Source organism: Indicator indicator, chromosome 32, assembly GCF_027791375.1.
Source record: "Indicator indicator isolate 239-I01 chromosome 32, UM_Iind_1.1, whole genome shotgun sequence".
In the NCBI taxonomy this organism is placed as follows: domain Eukaryota; kingdom Metazoa; phylum Chordata; class Aves; order Piciformes; family Indicatoridae; genus Indicator; species Indicator indicator.
The window spans coordinates 6,344,250-6,362,926 of NC_072041.1; the positions used below are offsets into that span (position 1 = coordinate 6,344,250).

General features: G+C 51.3%; 1 protein-coding gene across 2 annotated transcripts in view; it reads left to right on the forward strand.

Annotated features, from left to right (window-relative positions):
- LOC128977461 (kazrin-like) overlaps positions 1-18,677 on the forward strand; it is a 115,145-nt gene that overhangs the window by 27,256 nt on the left and 69,212 nt on the right. The window contains exon 6 of one of the 2 annotated variants that reach the window (XM_054395000.1): positions 14,168-14,204. The exons of the other annotated variant lie outside the window; for it this stretch is intronic. Within the exon in view, the coding sequence (XP_054250975.1) occupies positions 14,168-14,204 (37 nt within the window). The remainder of the gene's footprint in view (positions 1-14,167; positions 14,205-18,677) is intronic. 2 annotated transcript variants of the gene reach the window in all.

Below are 18,677 nucleotides of genomic sequence, written 5' to 3' on the forward strand. Positions count from 1 at the left end.
GGGAACCTGGAAAATTAGTGTCCAGTGGAAGTCTCTGAAAGGAAGTTTTAGTATCTTGTAGGACTTTGTGGGGTCTTTGTGTCACAAAGCTATTGGTGCCATAAAGCTTTAGACTGAAGGGTTCAACTTGCAGTCTCTTAGGGTGTTCTCATTACTGAAAATGAGTTTGCACTTTGATGCACTCAAGGATCTAAAAGGACTTTAAAAATGCTAATGAATTAAGCTCCTTGAGAGCTCTCCAGTGCAGCTCTTTGTACAGGAATTTGGTCCAAAGCCTCAGGAAGTCAGTGGAAAGATGTCCAGGTTGTTAGCTCAGGCAAATCCCTTAATCTCTCTGTCACTGCTTGTCCCATCTCTAGCCAGAGCTTATGGCATGGCCATCTTCTCACGCCAGGAGCTCTCCTCCCTTCTCCATTGGGAGTTTGGCCAGAGGAGGCCACAACAATGAGGACAGGATGGAGACTTGGGGCTGTTCAGCCTGGAGAAAGAAGAGGAGGCTCCATGGAGACCTTTTGGTGGCCTTTCAGTGCTTAAAGGGGTTGATCAGGAAGCTGGGGACAGATTTTTAGCAGGGCCTATTGTGACAGGACAAGGGATGACGATTTGGAACTAAAAAGAGGGAGATTCAGGCTGGGAAGAAGGGAGAAATGTTCTACGTTGAGGGTGGTGAGACCCTGTCCCAAGCTGCCCAGACGGGTGGTAGCTGCTCCATCCCTGGCACCATCTGGGGCTGTGGGCAACCTGTTCTAGTTGCAGATGTTACTGCCCAGTGCAGGGAGGTCAGACTAGATGAGCTTTCAGGGTCCCTTCCAACCCAACCCATTCTATGACTGCTGCAGGATGTAGCTGGAGGTTTGCATCGCTCCCGGCGGAAACTCTCTTTTGTTGCAGTTCACGGCTGTCAGCTGAACTAACAGGGGAATCCTTCTTCTGGCTGTGTTAGGAAGGATAAAAGCAGTTCTGCCTCTGGCAGAGCTGTGGAGACAAGGCAGTGTGACCATCCTGACGCCCCTTTCCTCACCCAGCCAGCCGCTGGCTCGTGTAACATCCTTACACCTGCTCAGCCGTGACAATCTCTGCTTTATGGATTCCAGCTCTTTGTCACCCTCTCTCAATCTCCCCTCTCACTTCACCTTCCTTTAATTGTCTCTCAAAACATCTCATTGCTGCTCTGATGATTTTTTTTTTTTTTTTTTTTCCCCCAGTGGCTAAGCCTGTTAGAGATAATCTGGTTTGTTGAATTTCCTTTCCACTGGGCAATCTCCTTAATAGCTGCCTTGGAGGATTTCGTTGTGCCTGGGATCAGGATGTGGCTTCCTCTAAACGTTCTGTGTCTCCATGGTTCTTCTGCTGTGTTGAAGGTTTGTTCTTTCTCCTGAATCAATTGGCTTGTGAAATACTTCTGAGAGGAGAATGGTTCGTGGATGCTCAGCATAACTTTGTTGCTCCCAAGGTGTGCACCTCAGGGGCTGAAACAAAGGGAGGGAAGAGAGATAAGGGATAGGGTTCTAATCAAATGTCACATCCTTCCCTGGGTGCCTCCTCCTTACAGGTGTTCAAGGCCAGGTTGGATGAGGCCTTGAGCAACCTGGGCTAGTGGAAAGTGTCTCTGGGCTAGTGGAAAGTGTCCCTGCTAATGCCCAGGGGTTGGAACTGGATGATCTTTAAGGTCCCTTCCAACCCAACCATTCTATGAATCCCTTGTCCTGTGATTGTGGGGGTGGCCCCTTCAGGATGCTCCATGGAGAGAAGGCAGGGACCCAACAGCACATCATCCCTTCTTCTTTTCTCCATTTCCCTACCATGCAGCAATCAATTTCATCTCTTTCAGGGTTTTACCAGACCCCACACAACCTGAGAAGGACATTTGCCACCACTGCTCCTTTTGGGGGGAAAAAAAAAAAAATCTCCTTTTCAGCACTTCTAAAAACAAACCTCTCCTTTTTTTTTTTTTTTTTTTTTTTTTAACCTTTGCTTCAAGGATGCTTTTCCTTTTCCCTACCCAAATCAGTGCTGGGTGGAGGGTCAGGAGATTGCTTGTTCTGTTCCTGGTGTTCCCAGCAAGTTGCTGAATGATCTTCTTGCAATTCAGTTGATCTGTCTGTGCCTCATGCTCACAAATAAGGATGCTGGTAATAACTTGCCATTGTTAAGGCTCTGGTAATAACTTGCCATTGTTAAAGCTCTTCAAGCTCTTGTACTGAAAGTGCTGTATGGGAGTTGGGATAATTGTTGTAATCATTTGTGAGTGGAGATGCTGGCAAGGGAAGTTTCAGCACTATGGGACCTTGGTTCTTGTTGAAAGGAGTTATTAGAATGATTTTTTTTTTTTTTTTGAGCTGGAATGACCCATAAAGTGTGATCAAGGCAACTGCTTCTCTTGAATTGGTAATCGATGGGGAGCTGGATGATTGCAAGGAGAAATGGGTGGAAGGTGTTAGGGTTCTGCTTTGAGGCGTTTTGGGGGAAACAAAGGAAGCCTCTGCTTACTCCAGCTGATGCTGGTCTGTTGTGGCATTTCTACACCACATGAGTTCCTTGTCCACGTCAGCAATGAGCCTTTTTGGTCATTCTTAAACAAAGAAATCACAAGAAACCAGCCAACAAACCCTCAACCAGTGGCATTTCCCCCATGGCTGCTCCTTAGAATCATTACAATTGGAAAAGGCCTTCAAGACCATTGAGTTGAACCATAACCCAACTACCATGGCCACTAAAATATATCCTCAAGTGCTGCATCTACACATTCCTTGAGCACCTCCAGGGATGAGGACTCTACCACCTCCCTGGGCAGCCTGTTCCAACACCTCCCCAGTCTTTCAAGAAAGAAATTTTTCCTGATGTCCAATCTGTTCCTTCTTGGGATGTGGCTGCACAGGCTGACTGATGTCCTGTAAAAAGAGAAAATGGCCCCAAATTGCACCAGGGAGGGTTTAGGTTGGATATTAGGAATAATGTCTTTGCTGCAGGAGTGGTCAGGCATTGGAATGGGGAGGTGGTGGAGTCCCCATCCCTGGAGGTGTTCAAGAAACCTGTGGATGTGGGACATGGGGACAGTCTTTCCTCTTGAGGGTGATGTTCCAAGCCCCTAATAATCTGTGCTGTACCCTCTCCAGCAATTCCCTGTCCTTCTTGAACTGGAGAGCTCAAAACTAGACACAATGCTCCAGATGTGGCCTCAGCAGGGCAGAGCAGAGTGGAGGGGAAGCTCTCCCAACCTGCTGGCCACGCTCTTAGGCACCTGTATGCACAGCTGAATGTTTGCATCATTAAATAGCAGCTTGGGAGAGATGAACCCTGCCTCCAAAGCTGACCATAACCCCTGAGAAGATCACGGACAAGGCTCTTCTCTCACCTGAGCTGCTGTTTCCTGTCCTTAACATCTTTGCAAGAAAAATGCTTTATGACAGCCAGGACTTAGAGCAAGGCTCCGGCGACGCTTTATCTACACTGCACAAGAAGGAGGAAAAAAAAAAAGGAATTATCAGTGTCCCAGGAGACAGGAGAACAAATTTAGGTCCCAATCTTGCATATGCTTATCCAGCTAATTAGCTGCACTCAATGGAGCCCATTCAGCCCCCAGCTCTTGTCCTTCATCTGTTCAGGACCCGCGCGTGTGAACGCCTATTGAAACGCCGAGTCGGGCGCGGGGGTTATTGTGGCACCTCCATTCTTTCTCCTTTGAAGCCAGGAACAGTTCTCTCCATTAGAAAAACCGTTCTTTTTTTGTTTTTCTTTTTTTTTTTTTTCCCCCCTTTTCATGTCAGACAGCTGTGGCTGTGAAATCAGGGGCTCAGGTGAATTTATGCTTTTCATTTCCCGGGTCTCAAATCGCTGAGCTGGGCTCTTCGGAGGCAGGAAAGCGTTGAGCGATTATTTGTCGTGGCATCAGTTTGATGTGGCTCCAGACATGGGTGTCCTGCCAGCTCTGGGACTGTTGAGTAATAGACACTTAATGACTGATTACCCCATTGTTGTCGGGTGGCTGTGTATCAGGACCTTGCTGTCTTAGCAATTAATCTGCTGGTTGATGAACGCTCGGCCAGCTCCCGCCGGCGTCTCGCCTCTCGCATCAGGCGCTTGGCAGCAGAAAACTCCCAAGGAGGCTTCCCTCCTGAATTGAGCTCCAACTTCACTCGAGGGTGTGTGAGGATGTAGGAGTACATAAAAATGAGCAAGTCCTGTGTGCAGTGGGAGAAGAGGAATGTGAAGCATGGGGGCCCAGATGAGCTCTGGGCTGTGAGCTGGATAGCGATCTCCTCGCGTCTCTGGGACCTCCCTGGTGCTCAGCCCAGGACAGGTCACAGGCTGCTGTGACTTTTGCTTCGAGGTAAGAACTATTTTGTTCTCCTTGGAGAGCAGCTCTGGGGAAAAGGACATGGAGCTGGAGGGGGAGCACAGAAGCTGGTGAAGGTCCTGGGGAATAAATCTGATGAAGAGCAGCTGAAGGAGCTGGGGCTGTTTGGTTTGAAACAGAGGAAGCTGAGGGGAGACCTCATGGCTCTCTACAACTACCTGGAAAGACATTGTAGAGAAGCTGCTGCTGGTCTCTTCTCACAGGGAATTAGTGATGGAACAAGAGGGAACAGCCTCAAGGTGCAACTGGGTTGGTTTAGACTGGACAGTAGGAAGAATTTTTTTCCCAGCAAGTGTGGTCAGGGACTGGAATGTGCTGCCCAGGGAGGTGGTGGAGTCCCCAAGCCTTAAAGGTGGTTTGGATGTGGTGCTTGGGGCTATGGTTTAAGGGTGAGCATTGCAGAGCAGGGTTCTGGGTTTGGACTTGGTGACCCTGAAGGTCTTTTCCAACCTGAATGTTTCTGTGATTTGGTGTGGAGTTCTGGTGGACAGCAGGCTGATTGAGTCAGTCATATGCCCTTATGGCCAAGAATGCAAATAGTCTCCTGGGCTGCATAAAGAAGAGTGTGGCCAGCAGGTTAAGGGAGGTTCTCCTGCCCCTCTACTCTGCCCTGGTGAGGCCTCATTTGGAGTACTGTGTCCAGTTCTAGGCTCCCCAGTTCAGGAAGGAAAGGAAACTACTGGAGAGAGTCTAATGGAGGGTCAGGAAGATGCTGAAGGGACTGGAGCATCTCTGTGAGAAGGAAAGGCTGAGAGCCCTGGGGCTGTTGAGCCTGGAGGAGAGCAGCTTGAGAGGGGATGTGATCAGTGATGATCAATGACTAAAGGGCGAGTATCAGGAGGATCAGGAGATTCTTCTCAGTGGTGCTTAGTGACAGGACAAGGGGCAGTGGGCACAAACTGGAACCCAGGAGGTTCCATGTAAACATAAGGACAAAAGCCTTCACTTTGAGGGTGGCAGAGCCCTGGAGCAGGCTGCCCAGAGAGAGGTGGTGGAGTCCCTGTCTCTGGAGGCATTCCAAACCCACCTGGACAGGTTTCTGTGCAATTTTTTCTGGGCGACCCTGCTCCAGCAGTGGGGTTGGACTGCATGATCTTCAGAGGTCCCTTCCAACCCCCACCATGCTGTGATAGCTTAAACCCCAGAATTTACATAATGAATCTGTGTTAATGATACTAAGGGAATGACTCTGACAGCAGCTGCTTAGAGGCAAATCTGCAGAGATTTCTTTTCTTCCGTTTGACCTTGAGTGCTGACGTTGGACTGCCTCAGGATCCCTTTTATTTTATTTCCCCAGGTTTGAACTTGAAAGGGTCTTTTCCTACTCGGCTCCACTGTTTCTGTTTTGCTTTTCCAATTCCATATTGTTTCCCATGGCTGAATTGCTCAGGGGCTACTCCATGCCAGGTCATTTCCAGGACTTGGACCTGAATTAGATTCGGTAGCTGGAAGGCATCGAGGCTCAGAAGTGTTTGTACATGATTCAGTTCCTGGAGGACAGGGGGAAAAAAAACAAGCAAAAAAACCCCCAACAACTCATCCTTAGCCATGTAGCATCCTACAGGTGACTCTCCTTGTGCTTTCAGGCACTGGAAGAAGAGAAATGTGGAGGTTGGTTGTTCCCAGGATAGTCCTGCCTAAAGTTTCCCACCTGCATAGCTAATTGGGAGTTTTGTCTCCTTTCCCACCAGATTCTCTCCCTCTCTCTCCCTCTCTCTCTTTATCAGATGCTAATTACCCTTTGTTCCCACCCAGCACTAGGATGTTTATTAAGGTTTTTGAGGAAGCTTTGGAGTTCTGGCACTGTGTGGAGCCCTGCTGATGGAATCTCCCTGCAACCCCTTCCCACAGGCTCACAGGGTGTTAGGAGTTGGAAGGGACCTCAGGTGATCATCAAGTCCAACCCCCCTGCCAGAGCAGGAGCATAGAATCCAGCACAGGTCACACAGAACACATCCAGATGGGGCTGGAAAGTCTCCAGAGAAGGAGACTCCACAACCTCTCTGGGCAGCCTGTTCCAGTGCTCTGTGAGCCTCCCACTGAAGAAGTTCCTCCTCATGTTGAGGTGGAACCTCCTGTGCTGGAGTTTCTATCCATTGCTCCTTGTCCTATCCCAGGGTGCAAGTGAGCAGAGCCTGTCCCTGTCCCCTCCCTCCTGACCCCCAGCCCTCAGATATTTACAAACATTTATTAAATCCCCTCTCAGCCTTCTCCTCTCCAGACTAAGCAGCCCCTGGGCTCTCAGCCTCTCCTCGCAGAGCACTGCTCCAGTCCCTTCATTATCCTGGTGGCTCTCCCACTTCAGCTGTCCTCTTCCTGTTGGTCTGCAAGTGCCCAGAGTTGCTGAATTTCAGCTGTGCTCAAGCTGGGGCAGTGCTGTGATGGGGAAGGTTTGGGGAGATAAAGGCTTAGGGCAGGTTCTGCTGTGCTAGGGTGACTTCCAGCAGATGCTTCAGCTGCATGGTCCTGCAGAGCCCAGGGCATTACTGGTGTAGGTTGGAGGCTGATTTTATGTTATCACAGAATTGTTTTGGTTGAGAGAAACCTTTAAGCTCATCAAATCCAATTGTTAACCCAGCACTGCCAGGTCACCACTAAACCATAACCCTCAGCACCACATCTCCATGGCTTTGAAAACCCCTCCAGGGATGGAGACTCAACCTGGGCAGGTCTTGACAACCCTTTCAGTGAAGAAATTGTTCCTCATGTCCAACCTAAACCTCCCTTGGTACAACTTGAGGCCATTTGCTCTTGCTACATTTCTGAGGAACAAGAGGAGGAGACCTTTCCTTGCTCCAACCTCCTTTCAGGGAGCTGTAGAGAGCAATGAGGTCTCCCCTCAGCCTCCTTTTCTCCAGACTAAGCAACCCCAGTTCCCTCAGCTGCTCCTCACCAGCCCTGTGGCTTGCAGCTCCAGTGTGAGCTGCTGCCTGGCAGCTCTGTGCTGTGCTACCCCAGTCAGGAGATGCCATCAGGCACTTGCTGCTGCTCCCTGCTTGTTTTTGTTTGCATGCCTGGGATGCCTGCTTTCAGCTCAGCAGTAATAAAGGAGCCATTTGCATAATGAATGGTTTTAAAAACTGCAACCCTGCAGTGTCTTGAGCCTTGCCCTTCAGAAGGGGCTGTTTGCCAGGAGGAGGTGGCATAATTCAAAGAGCTGAAAATTCCTTGAGGAAAACTGAATCGTAGAATCCCAGAATCCCAGCATGGTGGAGGTTGGAAGGGACCTCTTGGAGATCATCCAGTCCAACCCTCCCTGCTAAAGCAGGGCACCCACAGCAGCTTGCCCTGGATCACAATGGCCAGGGTGGGGGGTTGGAATCTCTCCAGGGAAGGAAACTCCATAACTTCTCTGCTCCAGGGCTCCAGCAGCCTCCCAGAACCCCCATGTGTCAGGACAGGTGAGGGGTTCACCTGCTGGGAAAGCAGCTCCATGGAGAAGGACCTGGGAGGGCAGGTGGATGGGAGCTCATCATGAGGCAGCAATGTGCTCCTGTGGCCAAGAAGGCAAATGGTCTCCTGGGGTGCATCAAGAAGAGTGTGGCCAGCAGGTTAAGGGAGGTTTTCCTGTACTCTGTCCTAGCAAAGGTGCACCTGGAGTGCTGTGTCCAGTTTTGGGCTCCCCAGTTCAAGAGAGACAGGGAGGAACTACTGGAGAGAGTCCCACAGAGGGCCATGAGGATGATTAGGGGCCTGGAGCATCTTTGTGAGGAGGAAAGGGCTGAGAGCCCCTGGGGCTGTTGAGCCTGGAGAAGAGCAGCCCCAGAGGGGATCTGAGCAATACCTAAATGGTGGAGGTCATGAGGTTGGGGCTGGACTCTTTCCAGTGACAGGACAGGGGGCAGTGGGCACAGACTGGAAGCTTGGAGGTTTCACTTGAATTTAAGAAGAAGGTTTTTGACTTTGCAATAGTAATCCTGGGAACACAGAGAGCATTTAAAGGGACTTGAAAGGAAGCAAAGTCTTATCAGAGCAAGCAGGATGCTGCTGTTTGCAGGGGAGTTAGCACTGCTCACTGTTCAGCCTCCTTGTTCTGTACTGGGAGCCATCAGGAAGCTCCTCACCCACTGAGCTACCAGGCTTCTGCTGGCAGACATGTCCTCACACACCAGGGCCAAGGGCTTCTGTCCCTTTGGGGGGTCTTTGAGCCTGTTTTCTGTTCCATGATCCCAGTATTGGTTGGGGAGGAGTATTTCTGTTTGCTGATGAGCTGAATGAGATGGGCCCCAAAGGTGATCCTGAGCTGGGACAAGGCTGAGGGAGCTGGGCTTGGTCAGGCTGGAGAAGACCTCTCCCTGGAGGTGTTCAAGACCAGGTAGGATGAGGCCTTGAGCAACCTGGGCTGGTGGGAGGTGTCATCTAAAAGGTGTCATCTGAGGTCCCTTCCAACCCAACCCATTCTGTGAGTCTCTGAATAGGTGGAAAATCCAAGCAGGGTCTTGTGAGGTGCTGTGCAGCCTTGACTTGTGCATGGCAAACAGAGAGGAACCAGAATGCCACTTTGCAGTTGTTTGCTCTTTTAATCTTCTATTTCCTGAGTATTTTAATATTCCAAAGCCTCATTGCAGACTTTCCTATTAGATCCTCCTGTGGATTTAGCATCTGCTCCAACACCACACAGTCACTCACCTCCATCCAAGCACACCTAGGAGAAGCTCCCTGCCAAGGAGCTCTTCCTGTCCTCAATGAGCATCCTACCTGTTTGGTTCCAGTGGTCATGGAGGAGGATGCCCTTGGGGCTGTTTGTTATCCATGGGTGAGGTGCTGAAGGGAAGGTTTGTGCTGGATGGAGAAGGTGCCACAAGTGGTGTTCCCCAGGGCTGAGCTCTGGGGCCAATCCTGCTTCCCATCTTTATCAATGATCTGGGTAAGGTAAGCAAGGCACCTGCAGCTGGCACCAAATTGGGTGGAAGTGTTGATCTGCTTGAGGGTAGGGAGGTTCTGCAGAGGGCTATAAAGAGACTGCTTCAAAGGGCCAAGACCTTCTGCATGAGGTCCTGCACTGTGGGTTCTGCACTGTGGCCACAACCAACCCCCAGCAGTGCTACAGGCCCAGGGCAGTGTGTCTGGAAAGCTGCTCAGCAAAGAGGGGCCTGGGGGTGTTGGTCTACAGGTGGCTAAGTACAAAGCATTGTGTGCTCAGGTGGCCAAGAAGGCCAACAGCATCATGGCTTAGATCAGCAAGAGTGTGGCCAGCAGGGCCAGGGCAGGGATTGTCCCCTGTAGTGGGCACTGGGGAGGACACACCTTGAGTCCTGGGTTCAGTTTTGGGCAACTCACTCTAAGAGGGACACTGAGGGACTGGAGCAGGCCCAGAGAAGGGCAATGGAGCTGGGGAAGGGTCTGGAGAACAGGGCTGGGGAGGGGCAGCTGAGGGAGCTGGGGGTGTTCAGCCTGGAGAAAGGAGGCTGAGAGGCTTCTCCACAACTCCATGTAAAGAGGTTGAAGCCAGGTAGGGAGCCCTGGAGCAGGCTGCCCAGAGAGGTTGTGGAGTCTCCTTCTCTGCTGGGTGCCTTCCGGTGCATCCTGGTCTAGGGGAACCTGTATCAGCAGGGGGAGTTGGACTCACTGATCTCCAGAGATCCCTTCCAAACCCTACTGTTCCATGAGGATGAGCAGAGGGCTGGAGCACCTCTCCTATGAGGACAGACTGAGTTCAGGTTGTTCAGTCTGGAGAAGAGAAGGCTCCCAGGTGACCTTCTTGTGGCCTTCCAGGATCTGAAGGGGGCTCCCAGAAAGCTGGGGAGGGACTTTTTAGGATCTCAGGTGGTGATAGGACTGGGGGAGATGGAATAAAGCTGCAAGTGGGGAGATTCAGACTGGATGTGAGGAAGAAGTTCTTCCCCATGAGAGTGGTGAGAGCCTGGAATGGGTTGTCCAGGGAGGTGGTTGAGGCTCCATCCCTGGAGGTGTTTAAGGCCAAGCTGGATGAGGCTCTGGCCAGCCTGCTCTAGTGTGAGGTGTCCCTGCCCATGGCAGGGGGGTTGGAACTGGCTGATCCTTGTGGTCCCTTCCAACCCTGACTGATTCTAGGATTCTATGACACAGCAATTTATCAGCAGGCAACCCTGGGCTGAGAAATGAGCAACACATCCAGTGGGTTCCCCCTCTTGCCTCCTTTGTCTTGTTTGTTGTTTCCTCCTTCTCAGAGTGATTGATTGGATTTGATTTTGGTTTTGCTGGGCCATGGGTTGGCATCTTCATCACCCTGCATGCTGCTGGCACTTGTGCCTGGTTACAAACCCAGGACACGAAGGCATTGCCAGGGGAATGCTTAATGCAGCCAAACATGGGCCCTGAATTGATGTCCTCTCAGCTCAATCCTTTGCTCTCCCTGCAGTGTGGCTTGTTGAGCAGGGCTCATCAGCAGCCCTGTCCATCAGACCAGCACAGCCTCCTTTAACAAGGCTGAGTGCAGGGCTCTACACTTTGGCCACAACAACCCCAAGCAGTGCTACAGGCTGGGGACAGAGTGGCTGAGAGCAGCCAGGCAGAGAGGGACCTGGGGGTGCTGGGTGAGAGTAGCTGAACATGAACCAGCAGTGTGCCCAGGGGGCCAGGAGAGCCAATGGCATCCTGGCCTGGATCAGGAATGGTGTGGCCAGCAGGACAAGGGAGGTTATTCTGCCCTGTGCTCAGCACTGCTCAGGCCACACCTTGAGTGCTGTGTCCAGTTCTGGGCTCCTCAATTCAAGAGAGATGTTGAGGTGCTGGAAGGTGTCCAGAGAAGGGCAACAAGGCTGGGGAGGGTTCTGGAGCACAGCCCTGTGAGGAGAGGCTGAGGGAGCTGGGGGTGTTCAGCCTGGAGAAGAGGAGGCTCAGGGCAGACCTCATTGCTGTCTACAGCTCCCTGAGGGGAGGTTGCAGCCAGGTGGGGGTTGGGCTCTGCTCCCAGGCACCCAGCAGCAGAAGGAGGGGACACAGCCTCAAGCTGTGCCAGGGGAGGTCTAGGCTGATGTTAGGAGGAAGTTCTTCCCAGAGAGATTTGCCATTGGGATGTGCTGCCCAGGGAGGTGGTGGAGTCATCATCCCTGGAGATGTTCAAGAGCAGCCTGGAGGAGGCACTTAGTGCCATGGTCTGGTTGATTGGATAGGGCTGGGGGATAGGTTGGACTGGAGGGTCTCGGAGGTCTCTTCCAACCTGGTTGATTCTGTGATTCTAATGATGAGAGCTGCACAGTGCAGTGATGGCTCATCAGCAGCCATGCAGATGTGAGGCTGTACTGGTGAGGAGCTGAGCAAAGAGCATCTGCCTGGCCTGTGCAGCATGCTGGAGGTGACTCCAGTCAGTCCCAGCTCTGATGGAGCTGCTCCACCAAACTGCCTGGGTCTCAAGGGCAGCCTGGGCACAGGAGCAGGAGATGATCTGCAAGAGGGTAGGGAGCAGGATGGATCCTTGCCAGCAGCAGCAGCAGCCTCGTTCACAGCTCCCCCAGCCTGTGCTTTATTAGTCAGGTTTTATTTCTTCCAGTTGGCATTCCTAAAGCCCAGGGGGTTCTGGGATCCATCTTGCTTGCACATGTTTTTGTTAGCCCACAGGGAGCAAAAATAACTTTCTGCTTGTCTCTACCACAGCCCCACACCAGCTTGGACATCTGTGCTGGGGAAACCCAGCACATGGTGCTGCTGGGTTCAGTTTTGGGCCCCTCACTGCAAGAAAGATGTTGAGTTGCTGGAGGAGGTCCAGAGAGGGGCAATGAAGCTGGGGAAGGGTCTGGAGAAAGAAGGCTGGTGAGGAGCAGCTGAGGGAGCTGGGGGTGTTCAGCCTGGAGAAAAGGAGGCTGAGGGGGGAAGACCTTCTGGGTCTCTACCACTGCTGAAAGGAGGTTGGAGTGAGGTGGGGCTTGGTCTTTTCTCCCTGGTATCAAGTGATAGAATGAAAGGAAATGGCCTGAAATTGTACCAGGGAAGGCTTAGGTTGGAGATCAGAAAGAACTTCTTTACTGAAGAAATGGTCAGGGATTGGAACAGGCTGCCCAGGGAGGTGGTGGAGTCCCCATCCTTGGAGGTGCTCAAGAAACCTGTGGCTATAGCACCTGGGGACATGGTTTAGTGGGCATGGTGGTGTTAGGTGGATGGTCAATGATCTCAGAGGGCTTTTCCAACCCAAACAATTCTGTGAAGACAGCAGAGGTGTCATTTATTTCCCTTTTCTATCCTTCCTCGCTTGGAAAACCCAAACAAAACCCCACAAAAACTCAGTGGCCCTGTTCCTGTGCAACCTCTTTTTATTTTTCCCCAGCTTTGGAGCTTGTGTTTTGTTAATAGCCAGGGGATGCTGCCAGTTCCCATCACCTAATCAAAGCTCCTCTGTCAGAGGGCCGCCGGTCTCCTTCTGACATCCCATTAGAGCCTCCGGCAGCAGCTCCACTTCATAACCCCAGGAAAGCTGACAGGTAACCAATGAGATGCATATTCCAGTGACAACCTCCTGCCCCCCAGGGGAGCCAGGACCCTTTCTTTTTTTTTTTTTTTTTGTGTGTGTGTGTGTGCTGGAGCCAGGTCTCATTGTAGCTGGGTGCTTCCAGAGGAGCAGCTGGCCCTCATTGTCTGTCCCTCAGCCATGGCGCAGCGAGGTTTGCTCTTTTGTTCCTTTCTCCTTTCATCGTCCTTTTGGGATGGATTGGCAGGCAATGCCCCTGTGTTTGGGGATGTGCAAGGGAAGAAGAGATGCCTGGAGGTGTGGGGGGGTGGCTGAAGTGGAGAAGGGAGCTGGGGGGGGAAGGTGGGAATTTGGGAAGGAGAAGCTGGCTGAAGATTTTGATCCTTGCGATTCGCCGTTGCACCTCGTGGGCTGTTGATGAATGCCTCATTTTGCTGGTGGGATCCCAGCCCAGCATCCTTCCATCAGTGCAGCACGGTGCTGCCATGTCCTGGGTACCAAAGGTGAAGGAATTGTGGTGAGTTTTGGAGCAGATTCTTCATAGAATCATTAAGGTTGGAGAAGACTTCCCTCTGTCTCTCCCTGGTGCGTATCCACTGTGCTTTATTCATTTGTTGTGATGAAAGATGGAGAGATTGTGACATTTGGGAATGTTTTCTGGTTTGGAGCTCTGTGCTTGGGGCAGAGTCAGGCAGAGTGTGGAAGGGAGTGAGGGATAAGTTGGGACCTGGGAGGGATTTTTGAGTTGGTTAGGGTGTGGAGCGTGGTGCCTGAGAGAACTTGCTGGGTTCTTACTGAGTTACTCTCCTGCAAAAATCAAAGTGATGCCCAATGTGGTTGCTCCTGGGCTGGAGGCAGGTGCTGGCAAATCCAGGGATGGTGATGGATTAGCAAGCTGAGAGCAGCGTGGCCATGCAGGCAGCATCTCATCTCTGCCAGGAATTGAGATGTCATTAGAGCTGCCTGAATAATTGGCTGCTGGTGAGCGCTGGGCAGCCTCGGGTGGGAGACGTGAGCAGCTCCGTGCCGTGTGCTCGGCTGGGTTTAAGCATCCTTTGGGATCAGCCTCTGGCTGTGGAGGGTTGGGAGGGCAAGTTCAGGGCTGCAGGCACCGTGGTGCAAACTCAGTCTGTGGACATGTGGAGTTTTGCTGCCAGCAAAGGGAGTTTTGCCCTGCCTCTGGTGGATGTGATCAGACTCCAGGAGCTGATTTATTCAAGAGGTTGCCTTCAGATCTTCTAGCCCCTGAACATGACAGCTGCTAAATCACCTGTTAACTGTGCAGGCAACAAAGGTGTTCTCCAGGAACAAAGACAAGATAGAGAGTCTGAAACTGGGGGGAGGGAAGAGCACAGCAGTGGGAAGGAGATAGTGTCCCCTGGGTGATGTGAAGAGCTGCCAGCAAAGCTGGGTGGAGAAGCCTCCAGCCTCAGCTGATGGTGCAATAATGACTGGATCCAGCCAGTGATGCTCCAAACAGCACCCAACCAAGTGCTGCAGCATCTAAAGACAAAGCAAGAGCCACAGCCAGGCTTGGCTTCCATTTGGGTTGAATATTGCTCAGTTCCTTCCATTGTCCTGTGTGGTTGTAAGGAACCAGGGCACAGACCCAGTCACCATGCCTGTGTTTGCTGCTCTGTTGTGGTGGTGCCTGATGCTGGACTGTCTGGTGGGTCTTTGCTCATACTTTGCAGCAATTAATCCTGCAGCTCAGCTTGCACTGAAATGGTGCAGCCCCAGGAATGGGTTGCCCAGAGAGGTGGTAGCTGCCCCATCCCTGCAACCATTCCAGCTTGGGTTGTTTAGGGCTCTGAGCAACCTGCTCTAGTTGCAGATGTTGGACCACACAACCTTTAAAGGTCCCTTCCCACCCAAACCAGTCTGTGATTCTATGATCCCAGTGCAAATTTGCCCCAACGGCGTGTTCCATGTCACCCAAGGTTTTCCTGAGAGCCACTTTGAGCTCCTGCAAGCTGAACCATCAAAGCAAGAGATGGTTGAAGTCACTTTTTGATGCTAGAAAGTGAATCCCTTGATCCCAGCCTGGAGCAGCTGTTGGACATGAACATCAAACCACCCTCCAGCGTGGGAGCTGCTCAAATCCTGGCCTGACCATGGTGCACAGTGGTGGGCCAAGGCTTTCTCTTGCACTTCTGCAAAGCTCTTTGCTCCCTGCTGGTTGCTATCTAAATAATATTAATAATTAAGCACTTCAAGCAGTCTCTGGGTTTGCTTCCTGGGGCCTGCTGCCTGCACTTAAGCAACTGTGCCCGAGCTGGCAGATGTCACCTCCTCTGTCTGATGGCCTTGGCCATCCCCAACAGCAGCACATGGCTGGAGAGGAGCAGCAGTGATCACAGCAGGAGCCCTGCTCAATATTTAAAGACTATTGATGGGCTGGGATGCTAGAGAAAAGCAATGTCTGGACAGAGCAGCAAGCGAGGAGGCTGCTTTCCCTGGGTGCATGAGGTGCAGCAGGAGAGAAGAAGCTGCTCAGGAGAGATGAAGCTGCTGCAGTACATTTGTCTTTTCTTTTTGCAATGGAAAATAAAAATGGGATTTTTTGCCTGATTCTGCAGCCCAGCTGGTGATCCTGGCATGGCACTTTGGGTTGTGGTTTAGTGGGCATAGGTGGGGTTGGAGTTGATGATCTTGGAGGCCTTTTCCAATCTTAATGATTCTCTCCTAAGGGGGTAGGGGGAGATGGATCTAGATGCCCCCAAACCTCTGTCTTCACCCACTCTGACAGTTGGAGAAGTCTCCATCTCCCTTCACTGACCTTTCATTTCTCCTCTGGATGGAGTCTTCCTTCTTCAATATCCTCTGCAATCTGTTTCAGTTGCTGATTCTCTTATCTCCACTCGCCTGTAATCTCCCCAGTTTGCATCTAGAGGCTTCCTCAAGTGCTTCCCTGCTCTTTAACCCTTGAAGAGCTGTTCTGCCAATAGCCCATGCTGAGTACTTCAGCTGCAGGGCATCATTAGCAGCTGAGCACATTAAGCCATTTAAAAACAGCTTTGCTGCATAATTGCACTTGGCTGGAAGCAAAACGTGGCCAAGAGCATCCTGCAGCCCGAAGAGGTGAGGTGACAGCCTCTGCCCTGCTCTCATACCACTTCCCATTGAGGTAACATCTTGCTTTTAACCATCTCCAAGCCCCTTGGAGCTACTGAAGTGGCTTGGATCTGGTTCCAAGTCCCAGTGATGGAGTGACTGTAGCAGGACTCTGTTGGCCTTCCCCATGGCGCTGCAGGGCTGGAGGCACCACTGCCCCAAAAGCTGGCAGACCACACACAGCTGGGTCTTTACCTTTCACACCATGGATTTCCCTCTTTCCTTTCTTGCTCTATTCCTCTGTTATTTCATTCCATTTCTCCCAGGACTTCAAGTTGATAGGCTTCTTGTAAACACCAAGGGAAGGAGACCTAAGGGATCACACTCAGCGTTCGTGGTAGAGAAATGTTTGAGGACACTTTGGGCTTGGGTTTTGTTTTTTTTTTTTTTTTTTTTTATTCAGGAAGAAAGAGGAATTATTAACTTTTCATTACAGCTTCAAACCAGCAAGGTTTTGTTGCTCCAGTGGCCATCCCCAGGACCCCCAACTCTCTGGGCTGGCCCTTTTTGCCCTCTGCATGCCACACATTCCTCGTGTCCGGATGAGCAGGGGTCTGGGAAGTCTCATTAGTTCCTCATGACCCCCTTGGCTTTTTGCCACTTTCCCAGTGCTTCTGTCCTGGGAGGAATTCCCCTTTTCTCTCAGATTCCCATCTTCAGCTTTTGGTTTAGGAGAAGCTTGCCTGGCACAGGGCAATGGGAATGGAATTAGAGGAGCTGAGCAGGAGTTTGCAGAGAGAACAGACTACGATCTTCTCGCTCAGCATCCTGATTAACCCCACCCCCAGGAATCATCATTGAATCATTAAGGTGGGGAAAGACCTCTAAGGTCAGCAACCCCCAACCCACCCCCCACCATGCCCACTAAACCATGTCAGGAACATCAGGTGGGCTGCAGAATGGGGCAAACCCTCTGTTCTTACCCTGAAAAAGAAAGGAAGACTTCATGAAGCATCCCCTGGTGTTTGACCCTGCTTGTGGTGGCACCTCAGCTCCAAGAGCACAGAGAGGGGTGGCTGTGCCTTAGAATGGCCCCTGGGGGGTTTTGTGACTCGTTCTTTAGCTTGCTGGGGTGACAGAGTGGAGGCCACTGAGCAGACAGACACCACAGGCACTGCTGGTCTGTCCTTGGGAAGCTCCGTGAGGAAAGGGGAGATGCATTGGCTTGGACAGCTGCTTCCAGAAAACAGTTAGGAGACACCAGTGATAAATCTGAGCCCATATGGCAGCCTTCTCATGAGCATTGAGAGGCACAGCCAGCCATCAATGGCTCTCAGTTTCTCTCCTGAAAGAGCTCCTCACCATCTCTTGTAGAACAGGAGGATGGGTTTGTTTCTGTCCCTCCCCCACCCTCCCTTCGACCTTCAGGCTTGCTGGATGGAGCAACCTCCACCCTCCAGATGTTCCTTGTGTGCTCGGGTAGGGAAGAAAGGGCAGGGATGTATATCACTGGGACAGGTTTATGGGCTCTCCTTCACTGCTGCCAGGCCTGAAGGCAGGAACGAGTGGAGCAGGAGCTGTGCTGGTTTCTGTAGCTGCTGGGGGCTGCCATTGATGTCAGAGAATCACAGAATTGGTTTGGTTGGACAAGACCTCTAAGAGCATCAAGTCCCAACTGTCAACCTAAAGCCACCATGGCCAGAGGTTTCTTGAATCCCTCCAGGCTTGGTGACTCCACCACCTCCATGACCAACCTGTTCCAATGCCTGGCCACTCTTGCAGGAAAAAAAAATGTTCCTAATCTCCAACCTAAACCTCCCCTGGCACAATTTCAGGCCATTTCCTCTTGTTCTATCACCTGATACTTGGGAGAGGAGACCAACCCCCATCTGTCTCCAACCTCCTTTCAGGGAGTTGCAGAGAGCAATGAGGTCTTCCCTCAGCCTCTTATTCTCCAGGCTCAACACCCCCAGATCCCTCAGCTGCTCTTCCCCAGCCCTGTTCTCCAGACCCTTCCCTAGCTTTGGGGCAGGACCCCTTGATCAATGGACCTCTCAGAGGTACCTTCAGGTGGATTCATGTTCTGCTGGTTTGGATCTCAGCTCTTTTCCCTTTTTTCCTCCCCTTTCTGAAGCTTACAAGCTGGACCCATGCTTTACTGGTTTGGATCTCAGCTCTTTTCCCTTTTTTTCTCCCCTTTCTGAAGCTTACAAGCTGGACCCATGCTTTACTGGTTTGGATCTCAGCTCTTTCCTTTTTTCTCCCTTCGACTTCCTGACCTGCTTACTGTTGGTCTCACTCTTTCCTTTTTCTCCCCTTTCTGAAGCTTACAAGCTGGACCCATGCTTTACTGGTTTGGATCTCAGCTCTTTTCCCTTTTTTTCTCCCCTTTCTGAAGCTTACAAGCTGGACCCATGCTTTACTGGTTTGGATCTCAGCTCTTTTCCCTTTTTTTCTCCCCTTTCTGAAGCTTACAAGCTGGACCCATGCTTTACTGGTTTGGATCTCAGCTCTTTTCCCTTTTTTTCTCCCCTTTCTGAAGCTTACAAGCTGGACCCATGCTTTACTGGTTTGGATCTCAGCTCTTTTCCCCTTTCTCAAGCTCATAAAGAAGCAATTTCCAGGCTGTTATTTTTCTCATCCCCATCTGACAACTGCTTTCCAAGCATCTTGGGGCTTAGTGGGCTGTGTAACCCTCTCTGTGTTGGAAAACCTCTTCTGCAGTCCTCCACCTCCTCTCAGCTCGTGGCATCTCCTCCCCATGGGCTCTTCTCAAGCCCTTTGTGTGGGTGTCTGATGGCTTTTATGGGTGTGATTGTCTTAAGTGTGCAGTCTATGCAATTAGAGTCCTTTCCCCACAATATCCTTGAGGAGATTTAAAAA